At 35.8% G+C, this 19,880-nt stretch overlaps 1 protein-coding gene across 1 annotated transcript; it reads left to right on the top strand.

The window, feature by feature from the left end:
* Positions 1-2,407: 2,407 nt before the first annotated feature.
* LOC131860451 (BURP domain-containing protein 3-like) lies at positions 2,408-3,608 on the top strand. The gene is made up of 2 exons (XM_059214853.1): positions 2,408-2,434; positions 2,646-3,608. Exons 1-2 carry the CDS (start codon positions 2,408-2,410, stop codon positions 3,606-3,608), a joined length of 990 nt encoding a protein of 329 aa, XP_059070836.1.
* The last annotated feature ends 16,272 nt before the right edge of the window (positions 3,609-19,880 follow it).

The raw sequence follows: 19,880 nt of genomic DNA, 5'->3' as shown, positions 1-19,880 counted from the left end.
AGGTTCAGGAATCCACTTTACTCCATTGTGATTTTTTTATCATACCCACTTGCAAAATAATTACACAACTTCAATCTCAATGAGCCCTAGTGTCCTTGTATTCTGCTTAAATTTATAAATTTATAATCCTATGATTCCGTTCAACAAGGATAGCTATTATCACTATCAAATTCACACGGGTTTCATTTAAAGAATACTTCATTCAATATTCGATACAAGACCTCAAATTCAATTAGAAATGCAAAATGTCAGTACAAAATGAATTTGAAAAATAAACACGGAATGCATAGGATAGGCCTAGTGCACCAGTAGGCAATGTAAGAAGGCTACAGGCCATGCTGATACTGTAATACTATTATGCAAACGGAAAAAATGGAGCATGCCCAGGTTTTGTAACTGCCATGAAATGCAATGGTTGTAATATACACACAAATTTTGTCTTGAGTTATTTGTTGCAACTGCACAAACAACCTTGAAGGTGAAACCCCTACCAGTTGCAGGGAAATAAGAATGGAATTGGTATTATGCAGATTTCTATCTACATTTGCAAAAAAGAGTCCCGAGCTTTAACCTATAAGTGCACACCAATGGAAGGGTCAAATTGAATAGGATTATAGAATTTTCCCTACAAATATTTGATAGGCGAATGGCTGACTTGGTGGGAGGATGGTTTGCCCCTCGAAATTGTTTGTTGGGATCAAAGAGTAGTTAATGGGTAACGAGACCAGCCTGTAGTGGTGTGCAGACTAAAAAAATTCCTCTTAATCGCGGCTTTCAAAATTCATAAAGATCCCTAATGCAAGTGGACAACAAAAATGTCCAATCTGATATTGATTTGCTGGATAAAAAAATTCATATGCATTATAGAAACACCTCAAATTCCTGCCATTGTTGTGGCGAATTTTGTGGACAACGGAATATAAAAAAAAAAACATTTCCGCTCTTCTGCTTCGTTTCAAGCGAGAAATCTATGATTTTGTAAGGAGAATTTTTCTCAACACAAGAACGACATTGAGGACAAAGTGTCTGTGCAGAAGGATATCAGTAGCCTTAGCCTATGCATTGGCCATAGAGCCAAAAGTCTTGAAAATGAAAATGAAGCTAAATGAAAATTCTTCAAATTAAGTCACAGTAAACAAAGCTCCTGCAAAAAAGTCTGGATACTGTTCTCTAAAACCCCTGTCAGTGAACAAATAAATGAATGAAAGTCTCAGGCAATAATCAGCGATTTTGGAAAATACCCACATTAGTAATAACAATGAAGTTGAGCAATAAAAAAAATAGGGGTTTTAATTAAAAAACAAATAATGAAAATTTTTACTAACAAAAACAGAGAAACAATGGTAGCGTTCTGCAACTAAGAATTGCTGACAAATCATACCTGTATTTATGCAGTCTTCTTAGGAAACTTTTCGCAAACAAAATGGTCTGCTTCCTTAAATCTTTTCAACTTCTGATGAGGACAAAAATGTGGTGGTTGTTCAGCTTCTTTGAAAGCTTATAAATAAGCCCAATTCGAATCCAATTGCAAGGAGTTGGAGAGTTATAGAGTTACAGAGTTATAGGCATACGCTCCTTCACAAGATTGCCTAAATTGTACAGGCTCGGGCATACAACTCTCTTTTACAGAGTTTGCCCAAATTGGATAGATTCTAGGCATACAACTCTCTTTTATAGAGTTTGCCCAAATGGGATGGATTCAAGGGCACACAACTCTCTTTCACAGAATTTGCCAAAAATTGTATGGTTCTTATATATTTTCAATGAAATGAAATTTTATATGATTTGTTATGTGTTTACAATACCACAAATTCTGCTTTGGGTATTGTCCTTTGAATTGACAAAATAATTCAGATCACCGAAAAAACAGAAAAAAGAATTCACGTAATTTGTGATTAATCTGATAACTTTACTTTGATAGCGTTGCTTTTCAATTTTGCAAGTGAGAGAAAATAATGTTACTGAATTCTAGCCCGTGATTATCAATAAGGTGGCTCCCGCTTCATCAGCTGATATGGACGTTGATATTTTTAAAGTTGCCTAAAGTTGGTCGACACTGTAAACCAATGTAGCATACGATCTGATCTGATATCTTCCACATATGCCACCTCATGTCTATTTATAATTTGAAAAAATATACAACTAATAACTATTCAAAATAACATTATGGAAAAAATAAAATATTTTCTATCTTAAAGTTATAAAAATATATATATCTTTTCAAAAGAGTCGTGCTGCTAAAACTATAAATATATTTTTTTTAATAAATAAAGCTCAAATAAAAGTAAGAGTGCATAGAAATATCTTAGTAAAACTAGATAATATCAAAATGTCCCACAATACAAATAGGATGAAATGATTTGAGATATGGGCATGCATATGCATGTATGGTATGCCTGCATCCACAATGGCGGCTTCCCTCGTCTTAAGCTCAGTATTTATATGGACAAAGTCCTCTCTCACTTGGTATGTCTGAATCATTGAACTTGGTGTCTTTCACAAGATGGGAATTCTAACTAGTTTCATTCTTCTTATTGTATGCTTTCTCAAGAAAGTTCATATAGTTTGTAATTAATTTGACTCGAATCTAAACAATTTTTCTTTGCTAGCTTGCTTATGAGTTTTTTGTTGTTTGGAATTGACAGTCAGTAGCAGCTATCCGAGCGGCGCATTTGCAGGGTGAAAGGGTCTCTTGGACTCCGAGTATGGCGTACTGGCACGAGAAGCTGCCCACAACACCCATGCCAGAAGCTCTGAAGGAACTCATCTCAGCCAACGATGAGAAAGTGGAGGTGAACGTGGGCAAGGGAGGAGTGAAGGTGAACGTGGGGATGCCTCCGAGAAAAGTTGGGACGCAAAAACAGGCAAAAGGAGTTGGGAGGTGCGTCGCGGGCATCAATTACGCTGCAATTACGCAAATGCCAAGGGACATATCGCTGTGCATGCTTCTGCTGGAGAAAGATTTGGTAGGCGGAACCAAAGTGCCTCTCACCTTTCTGCACGAAAGCATTCCCAATTCTCATCAGAAGTATTTTCTTCCACGCGCCGTTGCAGACGAAATCCCTTTCTCCTCCGACAAGCTTTCCGTAGCGTTGAAGGAGCTCAACATAGCGCCAGATTCCATCACGGCCCTGGCTATGAAGGAGACTTTACAAGATTGTGAAAGTCCTGCTATGAAGGGCGAAACCAAATTCTGCCCAACATCGTTGGAGGCCATGATTGATTTCACCACGTCGAAGCTGGGAAGCAATCGCTTGACTGTGCTGGCGACGAATTTTTCAAAGACGTCAAAATCTGTAAGGCAGGAGTATACCATTACGGGAGTGAAATACGAGAGCAAAGAAGACAAGGCAGTGTATTACTGCCACAGTTCACAATATCCATATGCGGTGTATCTCTGCCACGATCTGCAAGGTACGAGGACCGCAAGAGTTTGGGTGAAGGGCGAAGATGGCAGCACGGTGGAGGCGGCAGCCATCTGTCACACGAAAACCAGTTCCTGGAATCCTGACAACATGGTATTCCAGGTGTTGAACGTGAAGCCTGGTGCCGCTTCTATCTGTCATCTCGCTCGCCAAGGGGACGTTTTGTGGCTCACCGCTGACTGAGATCCAGGCCACTGCTCAAGTGCGCTCGCTATATATAAATAAAGAATTTGCAGCCTAAGGAGCAGCAGAACATGCTTTTCAAGTTTGTTGAGTGGAGCAATAGCTCTCTTTCTGTCATTTAGCACTATCGTTTGTAGTGAGAAGCAGTAGCTTTCTGTCAATTAGCACTGTCTCACATGTACACATATTGCATTTATAGACAATAAAACGTTATTATTAATGTCTGTTAGCATCTATAGTTGCAGCAAGTAAGATGTTAATTCAACGTTTCTATGTAAAATCATTCCTTTCTTTTTAATACACCTCATATATGAATCAATATCTAAAAGATAAAATAAATACACACATTCATTCAAACCAAGGAAGGAAAATGAGTTTCCAAAAGATTTTATAATGTGATGTTATTTTAATAATATGATTTTATTTTAATTACTTAATAATTATTTTGAAATATATTTTTAAGATATAAAACAATCACTCCATTTTATCTATTATTTTTCATATAGCTTATCCATTTTTTATGTTTTTGATTAGAGTAAAATGGGTTTTGAAAGGACTTGAAACTCTTGACACTAAGAGACAACCAACCCTAAAGAGCCAAAAGATAACCAACAACTAGCTCCAACTAAACAAAAGACAAAAAAAGGGTATGGCGCCCAACCCAATAGCCTATAGAATTTCAGCATTCTTGTTAATAATATTTTCATTGATATTTAGCACATCCTAGAAAACCTGGGCTTGAACAGTCTTACCTTTGTCCCAACTTTGAGTTCTAGATCAAGGGCCAAGAATAGGTCTATCTGCATCATGTTGAACAACTGCATCATTCTTCCTGGAAATAGAGGTGTCTAATGCCCACCAAAATACCCTAGAGAAAATAACTAAACTAACAGATTTTTTTTTTAAAACATCTACCAATACAACATATTCATCCCATTATTCATTAAGCAAACATCCAAACATACACATCTAATTCATAATCATAAACAAATGAATGTAGTATGCTAGTGGAATAACAATACATCTCACTAACAATCATTCCCTAGGGTATCTCAACACCATTACTTAACTATCGTTAACACATAAACAAATCCATATACCATGATACCATTAACCTCCAATTTATTCATACTATCCATATACACTCAGAAGATAACCAAATCACATTACTTAATTGTTTAATTCCTTTCCAATCTAGAATTACATACATAAATAATATCCATTTACAACATTCATAATCTATTACAACATATCATGATCTCAACCGACAACAAGTCCTATCATGTGTGACCACAGGATATTAGTTACACAATCTCCTAACCAACAATTATCCATGCATATCCAATCTTCAATTCTAAAAAGTAAACATTTCTCCTTTCTAATAGAAGATTGCACACAAGTCTAAAGAATGATTTTCATTTCAATCACATAAGATACACATATTCCCAATCCAATAACTTCATTCTTCATTCATGAACCTTAATCCCTAATAGCATAGATATTCATTAACCAGGATACAATATAGGGCAAACAAGGATTACTACACTATATTTTATTACAAGGGTAATGGTCACATCCTACCACATCCTAATCTAGTTCCAGCAGGTAAGATGTTAATTCAATGTTTCTATGTAAAATCATTCCTTTCTTTTTAATACACCTCATATATGAATCAATATCTAAAAGATAAAACAAATACACACATTCATTCAAACCAAGGAAGGAAAATGAGTTTCCAAAAGATCTTATAATGTGATGTTATTTTAATAATATGATTTTATTTTAATTACTTAATAATTATTTTGAAATATATTTTTAAGATATAAAACAATCACTCCATTTTATCTATTATTTTTCATATAGCTTATCCATTTTTTATGTTTTTGATTAGAGTAAAACAGGTTTTGAAAGGACTTGAAACTCTTGACAATAAGAGACAACCAACCTTAAAGAGCCAAAAGATAACCAACAACTAGCTTCAACTAAACAAAAGACAAAAAAAGGGTATGGCGACCCAACCCAATAGCCTATAGAATTTCAACATTCTTGTTAATAATATTTTCATTGATATTTAGCACATCCTAGAAAACCTGGGCTTGAACAGTCTTACCTTTGTCCCAACTTTGAGTTGTAGATGAAGGGCCAAGAATAGGTCTATTTGCATCATGTTGAACAACTACATCATTCTTCCTGGAAATAGAGGGGTCTAATGCCCACCAAAATACCCTAGAGAAAATAACTAAACTAACAGATTTTTTTTTTTTAAACATCTACCAATACAACATATTCATCCCATTATTCATTAAGCAAACATCCAAACATACACATCTAATTCATAATCATAAACAAATGAACGTAGTACGCTAGTGGAATAACAATACATCTCACTAACAATCATTCCCTAGGGTATCTCAACACCATTACTTAACTATCATTAACACATAAACAAATCCATATACCATGATACCATTAACCTCCAATTTATTCATACTATCCATATACACTCAGAAGATAACCAAATCGCATTACTTAATTGTTTAATTCCTTTCCAATCTAGAATTACATACATAAATAATATCCATTTACAACATTCATAATCTATTACAACATATAATGATCTCAACTGACAACAAGTCCTGTCATTTATGACCACAAGATATTAGTTACACAATCTCCTAACCATCAATTATCCATACATATCCAATCTTCAATTCTAAAAAGTAAACATTTCTCGTTTTTGATAAAAGATTGCACATAAGTCTAAAGAATGATTTTCAATTCAATCACATAAGATACACATATTCCCAATCCAATAACTTCATTCTCCATTCATGAACTTTAATCCCTAATAGCATAGATATTGATTAACCAGGATACAATATAGGGCCAACAAGGATTACTACACTATATTTTATTACAAGGGTAATGGTCACATCCTACCACATCCTAATCTAGTTCCAGCAAGTAAGATGTTAATTCAACGTTTCTATGTAAAACCATTCCTTTCTTTTTAATACACCTCATATATGAATCAATATCTAAAAGATAAAATAAATACACACATTCATTCAAACCAAGGAAGGAAAATGAGTTTCCAAAAGATTTTATAATGTGATGTTATTTTAATAATATGATTTTATTTTAATTACTTAATAATTATTTTGAAATATATTTTTAAGATATAAAACAATCACTCCATTTTATCTATTATTTTTCATATAGCTTATCCATTTTTTATGTTTTTGATTAGAGTAAAATAGGTTTTGAAAGGACTTGAAACTCTTGACAATAAGAGACAACTAGCCGTAAAGAGCCAAAAGATAACCAACAACTAGCTCCAACTAAATAAAAGACAAAAAAAGAGTACGGCGACCCAACCCAATAGCCTATAGAATTTCAGCATTCTTCTTAATAATATTTTCATTGATATTTAGCACATCCTAGAAAACCCGGGCTTGAACAGTCTTACCTTTGTCCCAACTTTGAGTTCTAGACTAAGGGCCAAGAATAGGTCTATTTGTATCATGTTGAACAACTGCATCATTCTTCCTAGAAATAGAGGGGTCTAATGCCCACCAAAATACCCTAGATAAAATAACTAAACTAACAGAATTTTTTTTTTTAAAGTATCTACCAATACAACATATTCATCCCATTATTCACTAAGCAAACATCCAAACATACACATCTAATTCATAATCATAAACAAATGAACATAGTACGCCGACGGAATAACAATACATCTCACTAGCAATCATTCTCTAGGGTATCTCAACACCATTACTTAACTATCATTAACACATAAACACATCCATATACCTTGATACCGTTAACGTCCAATTCATTCATACTATCGATACACACTCACAAGATAACCAAATCACATTTCCAATCTAGAACTACATACATAAAGAATATCCATTTATGACATTCATAATCTATTACAACATATCATGATCTCAACTGACAACAAGTCCTATCATGTGCAATCACTGGATATTAGTTACACAATCTCCTAATCATCAATTATCCATACATATCCAATCTTCAATTCTAAAAAGTAAACTTTTCTCATTTCTGATAGAAGATTGAACACAAGTCGAAAGAATGATTTTCAATTCAATCACATAAGATACACATATTCCCAATCCAATAACTTCATTATTCATTCATGAACCTTAATCCCTAATAGCATAGATATTGATTAACTAGGATACAATATAGGGGCAACAAGGATTACTACACTATATTTTATTACAAGGGTAATGGTCACATCCTACCACATCCTAATCTAGTTCCAACCACATTAGACATACATACAACACTAAATTCACATAAATAGATCCATTCACATCATTTCCATCAATGAATCAATATCCAAGATACAAAAAACACAATAATGTGTTCTCTTACTAGAGTAATAACTATATCCCAATATATCTGCTATCATTACATATATATCATAGGGTCATAGTTCTCATCTACATATGCAATTATCTTAGGAGATCCACAACACATATGCTATATGAATCATGTGCATCCATCTGTTACAATATCCATCCATAAGCTGTAGAGATAAGAATTCCACATCCATGCACAAGAGTATCCAACACGAACATCCCAATGGAAGAAGGCATCAAAATACCTGACCATGTGGAACCATAAGGAACCACCCCTCATGCTAGGAGATGACATAGGGTTCCAGCTCACACTCAAGAACTAGGTTGACACCTAACATCCAAGGAAATCAACATGACACCCACAAAATAATAACCAAGAGCTTGATAATCAACTCACATCTCAAGGCTAATCATAAATCAATAAACTCCCAGAGGTGTAATTGGTGTAGGAGAACCTACCTATGAAGGCATGAGCCAGGAAAAAGATGATTTTCTATTAGTTAGAAGAAATGTAATAAGACCCTATGGGTCCCTTTTGTAATTCAATTTCCTAGGAGTGTGACAAGTTTGTCCATGTTTGGGTCAAATTGTCATCTAGCATTTGGTAGAGCAAATTGAGTTAATAAGGGTAACAATGGTCTAAATTGGGGGATCAAGTGACCACAAGTCTATTTGAGTCCTTTTTGATGTTTTAGAATCAAATTTAATCATTTTGGTGGACTATGACACTCTACAGTCTAAGTTGGTCGAATTATGCAAAAGTTGTCATATTGTCAATTTTTTGTCTTGACAATTTTGCACTTTTTGTAAGTTGTGATTCTACAATGGTGAGTTCGGTTTGAAAAAAATTTGGAGTAGGTTGTTGTCATTTGGAAAACACATTTAAAGGCCCCAGAAATATAAGAATGTATGTTGGTTCTATTGGTTGATTTTGGAAAGAAATTGAAGCATCAAGAACTATTGGAAACTCGGAAAAACTGTCTAATTTCTATTGATTGCATACTGAAGGTGGATTGGTAAGAGTTCTCATAGCATAAATCCTATAATTAGATTGTTTTACCTTTTTTTTTCTATCAGTGTGAAGTCTTGAAGTGATCGCTTCCCCATTTTACAAGCAAATCTCTACCAGGTAGCCTAAACCCTTAAATCCCTAGGGTTTGACTGCAATAATGGGTTTTGGCCTATCAATCCTTAATTGAACACTTTGTCATTATAGGAGATGATAGGCCACTATATCATACGTCAGTAGCCAAATCCATTAAGAGGATACAATAGGTCGAAGAGGATGGAGAACTAACCCTAGGTCTAACATCTCTATGTGATAAATTGGTTTGATGAGTGCAGTGCATGAAAATTGAGTCGTAGAGCACTGGAAAAGGGTTTAAATGTGGTAGAAGAGTACTTTGGAGGTTTACATCACATTTCATGGTCAGTTATGGTCACTCATTAGGAGAAGAAAACTAGTTTGTGAAAGGCATTCAGTCAAATAAGTCTGAAAGCCCTATTAGGTATGTTAGTGCACCACCGGTTGGAATATTTGCAAGTTAATCCGGTACTGAAAACTGAGATATTGTTTAGAATAGTTCAAAAGGAGGCCTAATAGCAATTGGATCAAGTTTGTGGGCAAGTGAGTCAAATTGGATATTCCTGTGGAACTAAACCATGAAATCCTATTTCATTTGTGTTCAGGTGTTGTGAGAACACCCTTCCAAGGATTGGTGTTTTGAATTGGTTAAGTGGTCCATTCAAACCCTTAAGCCTAGTAGTAGCCCACTCATTGTATGCAAAGGTGTGTGTAGTCACATGAAAAATTGAGAAGTGCTAGTTGTCTGTAAGTGGACATAGTAGAGCCTTGGGGTTGTCCAAGGTGTTTTTTGGTGTCATTGAACTATTTCTTGAATTGATGTTCTGTAAGGATATTTGGAAACAGGGATTACCAGTTGAGTCTATGAGCCTTAGAGTTTGGCAGGTTCAAGGTTTACCTCCTTTTGGTCTGTTGCCTCCTCATCACATTGGTATCAGAGAAGGATTTTTGAAGATCACTTGGGTGGTGTGGTCTTAGTGTATGTCAGAGGAAGAGATTGAAATAGGGGTTGACTAAATGCCTCCTAAGAGTATGTCATAAGATGCGGTGAAGATGATTGAAGAGATGCTTCAGTCCAAGCTTGAAGAATTGAAAAAGACTAAGGATAAGGAAGACAAAAGTGACACTGATGAAGAAGGGGATAAAGAAGATGGGGAATCCTCTAAGCGGGTAGAGGATATACCTGCAGATCAGAGGGTATTTGTAGATGCCTTGAGGTTAGTCAATAGGGACACCATTGATGGGTTGCCTATATATAGTGGAAGTACGGAAGTAGAAGAGGTGATGGGATGGATTGAGGCATTGACCTATCATTTTGAGTACAAAGAAATCCCTAAAGATAAGAGAGTTAAGTTGGTAAAAATGAGGTTGAAGGAGTTTTCCCTTACATGGTCGAACTATGTACAAGGGGATAGAGTTAAGGAGGGAAAGAGTATGATAACCTCCTAGGAAAGGATGAAAGATAAAGTCAAGGCACAATTCATGCCCATTTTCTATGAAGTGCAGATGTATAGGAAATTGCAAAACCTCAAACAGGGAGACCTTGATGTGAATGCATATACAGAAGAGTTTCATAAACTTGGTCTCAGATCAAAGAGACGAGAAGAAAAGTCAGAGAAAGTGGCCAGGTACTTGAACAACCTAAGGATAAACATCCAAGATGAGATCATCCTACACTAGTTAGAGATATGTCCAAACATCCCACAAGCATAGCATCTCTTGTTTTGAAAATTATTCATTAATGCACTACACATATTTAACCTGTGACCAAAATTATTGCATATGAAACAGTGACCGGAAAAGGTAGGACCATTGTTCATATTATTCATTTCATTATTCATCCTACTTCTACATTGATTTGCCATATGACCAAATTTATTGCAAATAAAAAATCTACCATTGAATTTATGATCATTAGGCTATCTTACCAAAGGGTTCTTTCTCTTCTTCTGATTTGGCTTTGCATTGCTTTGTCCAGATTGGGAGGATTCTCCTTTCTAAAATCCAATTCCTCTCATTTCCTTTCCATGTCTTTGACTTTCCAGCATCTCATCAAGCCTTGCGAAGCTAGCATTGAATTTTTCTTTGTATTCATTTGCAGTAGAAAGTTCATCTCTTAGGGCAATAATTTGTCACTCAAGTTCTTGACCATTATTCTTTGATTGTGTCAACCCAAGCTCCAATTGATCATTCTCATAGGTAATCCTAAATCATTCCTCTTCTCTATCCTTCAATGATTGAGTCAAATTCTCTTCATTCTTCTTTCGGTCTTCAATATCCTTAGTTAGCTTCATCACAATGGATTGTATTTTATTCTTCAAAAAAATAGTCTCTCTCTCAAGCTTGTCACCTTTGTCCTCATTCTCCATGCATTGATCTTCTTTCTCCTATAGCTTGTTCATCAACAATTTCCTCTTGTCTCTTGAAGTGTTGACCTTATCTTTCAAATCATTAATGGAGTCTTCAGCTGCATTCAGGTTTGTCTTTAAGGAACTTATCTCATTTCTTGTTGTGTCAAGATCCTCAAGTGCCACACTAAGTTGTCTCTGAAAATTGAAATCCATTGACTCAATCTCTTGGACCTTCCTCAAGAAGTTACGCTCTAATACCAATTGTTGGAATCAAGGAACACTGAGAGGGGGAGGGGTGAATTAGTGTTCTATCAGTTATTAAATTTTTGACTTAACCTTAAACCACTAGAAGCATAAGCATGAAATTGAAATGCAAAAACATAAAAAAATCAACCACAAAATCATAACACTAGGATTTTTATGTGGAAACCCAAATGGGAAAAACCATGGTGGGATTTGAACCCACAATATTATTCTACTATGGCCAATAGGAAAACAATATTACATGAAGGGGAATGCACAAGCATTCAAGCACATTGCCTAGAGCTTACAACTTAATTACAATAAGGGCTACAACCCCAGAAGGATCACTGCTTTACATATCAATTACAATGATGAATTAAAATGAAAGAACTCCAAAATAGAACCTAACAATGCCTGGATGAGTTCTGATTAAGTGCAAAACTCTGATTGTATCACCTATGCTACTCTACTCTATTTACTATCTCAGTCGGCTACCAGATCAAGAATGCGCATGTGTAACTATGCCAAAAGGGATTCTTGATCACTACTCACTCATATTACCTCATACCATACATCAAAAAAGATCTTCTCTATTGGTCTTATATATCCACAATCACAAAATAGATAATTATCAAGTCGACCCATAGTGTAAAGTGTAGAATTGAATTGGCTTGATTGGATAACCAAAAACAAAAGTGGATCATAAAAAAGATGATAAAATGATGTCTCTATGTTATCCCTATCATCCCATGCACGATTCATAACAACGCAATCACTAGAAAGCTTCCACACCAAAACTGCTTTGCTCAACTTGAAATATGGGTTAATTGGTTATCGATTCACATCCACTTCCGGTAATCAAGGTTTGTGATTACTAGATATGATTCTCATGAAGAGTTTCCATCAATGACAACCCAAAAACTATTATCCATGCAACAAAATTCATAGGATGAGTGTCAATTGCCAATAGTAAAACAAGAGGCCTTAGACATAATTCAGCCAATTAAATGCTTAAAGGAAAATAAGAAATTACGCAAGATTAATTTAATTTTAAAAATTATGATTTGTTGCATAAACCACTTAATTTTAAAAATTTAAATTTGAAAATTTGAATTTTGCAAGGAGGGAAAATGAATTTTTGAAATTGAAGCAAAGACCAAATTCAAGATCTACACAATCCACAAGGTCAATTTTAAAATTAAAAATTAGGGTTTTGTGATTTAACCACTTAATATTAAAATTTTGAAAATTGAAAGTGTAAATGAAAACTTTGAATTACAAAATTGAAGAGTTCTCAGATCTGAAACAATCAATCCAATTTAGACAAATGACAAGCTCAATTTTGAATCTTAAAATTAGGATTTTTGTGAATTCCACCTCTAAATTTTTAAAAATTGTAAGGAAATTAAACTTGTAAATGAAAATTTGAATTTTGAATTGCATACACTCAGATCTGAAAAATAAAATCAGAATTAAGGGTGTAAGGAGTTGGGCTCACCAAAATGTAAAGCAAAAAATTGGAGAGCTTAGCTAATTCTCCACATGGGAAATGCGGATTCAGTAAGCTCAATTTTCACTTGGGGAAACTTTACATTCAAAAGAGGGGTTGAATTTACTAGATCCAATCCTAAATGACATGCGAGGACTGAATACTATGTATATTGGTTGAAATTAGAATGCAATTGATCCTCTTTTATAACTTGATTAATTGAATTAAGATTAAGTGCTAGAAATAAAGACAAAGTATGAGAAAACAATGAGATACATATTCGGGATTTAGTCGTGCACATGGATCAAAGAAGTTTGAGATGATTCGGAGCTGCTCCATGAAATCAGTAAAAATTTGTAGAGACCGTGTGTTTGGACAGGGGCACCCTCCAATCAGTCCTCCAAATGTTTCGCATGTCGAAAAGGGTTTTTCATATTTGTGAATAAAGGTTAATTCCATAAGTACAGTTGTAGATCTATTTCCTGCACACATAAAGAAAGGGAAATATGTTGGGAATAGGGGTTTGCCTTCAGGTCAAACCCCAATTTTGGAATTAACCAAGTGGTTGAAATAATGTAAATGAAATGACTGAAAGTAGAAATCCTGCTCTTTGAGGGGATGTTGAATTGACTGAAAATGAAATGCTTATACTTCCTTGTGAATTTTTTGTTGCCTCCACATGGAATTATGATTTCATGTAATAGGATGATGATCTCCTCTTCAATGCTTGCATTCTTGACTCTATTATTGCTTCATATCTTGAAGGAAGATTGAAAATGTTCAATTGCTCTTGAATGCTCAAATTCTTGATAATGATTGCCGATGGATTTCATGTTATGTCAAATGAGAGGGGAAATCCCTCATATATACTTTCCAGTAGGATTAATTGACTGATTTTTTCACTTGAGCCAACATAGGGGGGATTTTCTCGCTATAAGTTTGAGTTAGGTCAAGGGGAGGGGATCAAGATAGGTCCCCATTAAGGGGAACCAGGGTGCCACGCCCTAGTCCCGCCCTATTTTGAGGCAGGATCAAGGTATCTTTTGAGTGCATTGTTTAGTTACAAGGTGTTTCTGATGTGAATGAGCATATTTAGGTCTTCGATGAGGCTGAGGGGTGCAAATACTAAGGCGAAGACCCAAATACAATCAAAAATTGAAAGGGGTGCAATTTTAGGATGTTACACTTGCCTGTCGGATTAATTGACTAATTTTATAACATGAGCCGACATGGAGGAGTTTTTTCCACTTAAATTTGAGATGGGTTAGGGGGTCCAAAATGGGTCCCCATTAAGGAGGACCAAGGTGCCACACCTTAGTCATGCCCTATTTTGGGGCGGGATCAAGGTGGCATGTGAAGTGCACTTTGAGTTAGATGACGTTTTTGAATTGTATGAGCATAATTAGGTATTTATTTAGGTCAAGGGGCACAAAACACTAAGGAAAAGACCCAAATGCGATCGAAAATTGCAAGGGGTGCAATTTTAGGATGCTACATTTAGCCCCCACTTTAGTGAGAGTATGAGCTTATGCAAATAATCATGGTAAAGTACAAGGATTTCAGATTGAAAGACTTTCACCATGTCAAAGAGGAAAGATACACCAAGCCCCTAGTTGATTTCAAGATCTTACAACTTCAATGATAAGGTAGAAGGGAAGATCATGAGAGGAAAATAAAGAACCATGACTAGAAATACTAAGGTTCTCTTACTATGAGTCATGAACAAGAGAAATACCAAAAATTACAAAGCAAAGACAAAGTTCGCTAAGTAACACTAAGCATGAAAAAGAGAGAGTCATGAGGAAAGTGTATGCCCCCACGTTAAAGAAATTGCACATGCCTTGCTAGGAGAAATGGCTTTAAGGTAGAATTCACCCAAAAGACAAGCATGTTATCACAATAATTTAGCTTCCAAGAGAGAGAAAATCAATAGATAATGAATGAAGAACACAAAGCACGAGGTGGTTTCACCTAATTTTGGATTCAGCATGCTTTTTATGATAGCTCATGTACATCATATATATGTGTGTACATAGAATTGTCATCATCCCCCAAAGAAAGGAAACCACCATGGAAGAAGGGAACACATGTGTCTTTTGAGACAACATGGGAGAGACCAAAAGATATCTCAATTCTTTGCATCATCCTCAAGTAGAAAACACTAGGGACAACAAATAGAAGAATAGGGAAACAAATAGAAGAAGGACCACAAAAAAGAAAGAGAGGAGAGAGAAAGAGAGTCCATGGTGCTAATGAAGCTAATCAAGCATGCCATTAGATGCAAAGGGTTTGATGATAATGAACAATCTCCTTGGCTTCTTCTATGGGTTAGTACTTAGCACCATCCAATGGTCCAATACCTTCAACCTTCCAAAGATTCTTAAGATTTCACTTGACCCCTTCCAAGGATCAATCCACTTAGGACAACTTGGTTTCACAAGGAGACTCCTACTCCTATGTGCTCAACCCCCTAAACTAAGACACCTCACAACTCCAAACCCTTGCCGAAAGGACCTTTTGTTCAAATGGTGAAATATATCATGCATGGGTGTTTGAACATGTTTGACATGGTCTTTGCATTTATTTGGACCTCTTTGGTCTATTCTTACAAGACCCTTCTGTCTTTTGTTCTTAGTGACCTAGGAAATAGTGCTACAAGCAATTAGGCCTTTATTTAGGATTTTTCCTCTCTACCTACCAATATCTCCAAACAACCCCTTGAAAAAAATTAATATTTAGACACCCATTTGGATCCCCTCAAGGATTTCAAACTTTTTCATCTATGTTTTGAATGTAAGTATTCAAACCCTACTTTACCTATTTTGACCTTGTTAGTTGGTATAGAGGTTTTGGGCTTCAAAGTCTTCACAAGTCATATGGGAATAAAGATTAGACTTTATTAAAAGGTCTACACATGTATAAGGGTCCCCTCCATGCAATTTTTGACCATTTTTTGGTCCATTGTACCAAGGATTCAATCAATCATTCACTGCATAGACTTGCCACATGGGAAATGTCAAGTCTAGGGAATCACTCCAAAAATGTAAGATGAGGTCTCCTACTTCCAAAATCAAGAAAATAATTTAGTATACATGGTGAACCAACATTCCCCAGGGTTTCAGACCATCCCCATAGAGGAATGTTGAATGGTGGCACCTTTTGCATCCAAACCTTGATTTTTGGGTTTTTCGAGAGGCAGCGAGAAAGAAATTTCAATAACTTTGCAACCACTAAGTTTCAAGTCCTCAAACATACATAAAATTAAATATGATTCACTTTTACAACCTATTGAAGACATTATCCCTTCTATATGTCCGTACAAATCTGTACCAAAGTCAAGAACACAAGAAAATGTAGTAAAAATGGCAGTTGCTGAGTTGTTGGAAGAATAAATTTCATTCAAAGTCTCTATCTGACCTTTGGGAATCATTCCTCAGGCTTAAATAATTCCAAGGAACTCCTCTAACCACCTCCCAATGTACAAGTTCAACCAATTAGCCATTGGGTAACCACAGCTCAAATTTTGACAAAGTTGCCTATGACAACATGGCAACTTTGGAAAAATTATTACATTACAAACTTGCCTTCACACCAAAGGTTAAAAAGTGGACACACAACACCTCTAGGACCCCTAAATAACAAAAACATAAATATAATTCCCATACAAGGATTTTGACCAAGTACACACACCTTGGAGCCTTAGGGCTTATTACATAGCATTGGACCTACCACATCCATTTAGGACCTACTCAAGAAACCTTCAAGGAAACACTAATTGTTGCATTCAAACATATGTTGAAAGATACTAACACACCTTTGAGTTCCCCTACACCATACTCCCTAGGACAAGAAAACTCAAGTCCCTTGAGTTGCTAATTGGGTGACTGAGGTTCCATACTTTCTGATGTTACTTTCAGACATCCAAGTAGCTTCAAACTTAGGGAGGCCCTTCCACTTGACCAAGTAGTCCTTGTAGACCCCTCTTCTAGATTTTTTGATTACCTTGGAATCAAGGATACTCTCCAACTCCAATGATTTTCTAGGTGGAAAATTCTTCACCCAATCTACATCCTCTTCCACAAGAGATGAACCAGGTGTTACATTAGGTAGAAAAGCCTTGAAGGCTGTCAAATCACATATATTGAAAATAGGAGAGATCCCCAAATCTGCCAGAAGTTCAACCTCATAATCATTATTACCAAATTTATGAACCACCCGGAGAGGTCCTATCTTCTTCATGAGTATCTTATATGGTTGGCCCTTGGGTAGGCTTTTTTTCCCTAGGTAGGCCATCACAAAATGTCCTACCTTAAACTAAACATCCCTTCTCTTAACATTTTCCCTGAGTTTGTATTTTTTTGCACTTTGGTGAAGTGAAGTCTTTACTTGATCATGGATCTCCTTCATAGTGATGGAAAAGTCCTTTCCCTGGGAACTCCTTCTTTCCATACCTCCAAGGTCTCTAAGTTTAAGTATCCCTCTAGGATGTAATCCATATACAACCTCAAATGGGCTTCTCTTTTTACTTCTATTAACTAAATCATTATATGCATATTCAACTTGTCCAATCACCAAATCCCAACTTTGTCCATGCTTCTTGGTAAGACATCTAAGAAGACTGCCAAGAGATCTATTAACCACCTCACTTTGGTCATCAGTCTGAGGATTTTATGCTAAATAAAATGATAGATTGGTACCCAATTTCTTCCAGAGAGTCCTCCAAAAATGACCCACAAACTTGGAGTCTCTATCAGTGACAATATTGAGAGGTAGACCATGTATCCTTACAACTTCTCTAAAGAAGAGACCTACAATATGAGATGCATAATTTGTGCATTTACATGGCACAAAATGAGCTATCTTGATGAACCTATCAGCAACTACAAAGACACTATCAAACCCTCTAGGAGTTTTGAGCAAACCAAGTACAAAATCCATTCTAAGGCTTTCCCAAGGCCTAGTAGGAACCAGTAAAGGTTGATACAATCGAAAATTAGTAGAAAATCCTTTTTCCCTTTGACAAATGGGACAATTCTCCACAAATATTCTTACCTCTACTTTCATCTTAGGCCAAAATTAAAACCTTGATACCTACTCCAAAGTTTTATCCAAACCAAAATGACCGGCAAGGTTGCCATTGTGCTTTTCCCTAATGGCATTCTCCCTCATGGAGCATTGAGGAATACATAGTTGATTCCCCTTAAAGAGAAATCCATCCTGCAACATGAAATCAGGGAACTCAACATGAAAGGAATAAAAAAACTTAGTACATACATCATAAGCATCCTTAAAATATTTATCCTCTTTATACATGGTTTTAAGAGAATCAACACCAACACTTTGCCATTGGATTTCTTGGATAGTGAGGACTCTTCTACTCATGAAATCTACAACCTTATTAGACACACCCTTCTTATGCTTGATATTAAAGGTTTTAGGTTGGATTTGTTTAACCCACTTGATATGCCTTTGATTCAACTTCTCCTGCCCATTAAGAAAACTCAATGCATGGTTATTAGTATAAACAATGAACTCTTTTGGAAGAAGGTAATGGTGCCATGTTTTGAGTGCTTTCACAATAGCATAGAGCTCCAAATCATAGGTTGAATACCTTTTCTTATCCTCATTCAACTTCTCTTATAAAGAATGTCACTGGATGCCCTTCTTGATTAAGAACTACAGCTATTGCCTACTTGCTTGCATCACATTCAATTGTAAAAAGTTGATCAAAATTAGGGAGCCTCAAGGTATGAAGTTTTGCAACCTTCCTCTTCAAAATATCAAAGCTTTGGGATGCCCTCCCTATCCATTCAAACATGCATTTGATTCCTCCTTTTATAGTGTCAAGAATTGGAGCACAAATATGACTTAAACCCTTGATGAATTTTCTATAAAAGGAAGCCAATCCATGAAAGCTCCTAACATCACCTACTATCCTAGGTGTAGGACAATTGATAATATCCTCAACCTTTGAAATATCCATTTTTAAACATCCCTTAGAAACCACAAAATGTAGATACACCAATTCAGTTTTCATGAAGTCACACTTCTCAAGATTGATTACCATTTTCTCCTCATGAAGCTTCCTCAAAACCTGATCCAAATGCTTCAAATGATCCTCCTTGGACCTGCTAAACACAAATTTGTCATCAAGATAAAAAATAACAAATTTGCGAATAAATTCAACCAATACCTCATTCATGAGGTGCATAAAGGTACTAGGTGCATTTGGGAGCCCGAAGGGCATCACCAATCACTCATATAAGCCCTCATTTGTCTTAAATGATGTCTTCCACTCATCACCAAGTTTGATTCTAGTTTGATGGTAACCTTATTTCAAATCAATCTTTGAAAAGTAGCAAGATCCCCCAAGATAGTCCATTAGGTCTTCAATCCTAGGCATAGGAAATCAGTACCTAATTGTGATCTTGTTAATGGCTCTAGAATCAGTGCACATTCTCCATGTTCCATATTTTTTGGATGCCAACATAATAGGTATAGCACATGGAATTAAAATCTTCCTAATCAACCCCTTATCCAGTAGTTCTTGCACTTGCCTTGATATCTCCTCATTCTGTTTGGGAGTCATCTTGTAGGCAACTTTGTTGGGCAAGGTTACACCAGGGATCAAATCAATTTGATAACTAATTTCTCTTATTGGGGGAAAGTTATCAGGCATGTCTTTGGCTATAACTCCTTAATACC

The sequence above is a fragment of the Cryptomeria japonica genome, unplaced genomic scaffold, assembly GCF_030272615.1.
Source record: "Cryptomeria japonica unplaced genomic scaffold, Sugi_1.0 HiC_scaffold_12, whole genome shotgun sequence".
Lineage (NCBI taxonomy): Eukaryota > Viridiplantae > Streptophyta > Pinopsida > Cupressales > Cupressaceae > Cryptomeria > Cryptomeria japonica.
This window is presented reverse-complemented; position numbering and strand designations above follow the sequence as displayed.

Bases quoted from the DNA above. Each gene is read 5' to 3' on its own strand.
- LOC131860451 (XM_059214853.1), top strand. From the start codon at position 2,408: ATGGCGGCTTCCCTCGTCTTAAGCTCA. The intron at 2,435-2,645 runs GTATTTATATGG...TGGAATTGACAG, and splicing joins CTTCCCTCGTCTTAAGCTCA to TCAGTAGCAGCTATCCGAGC.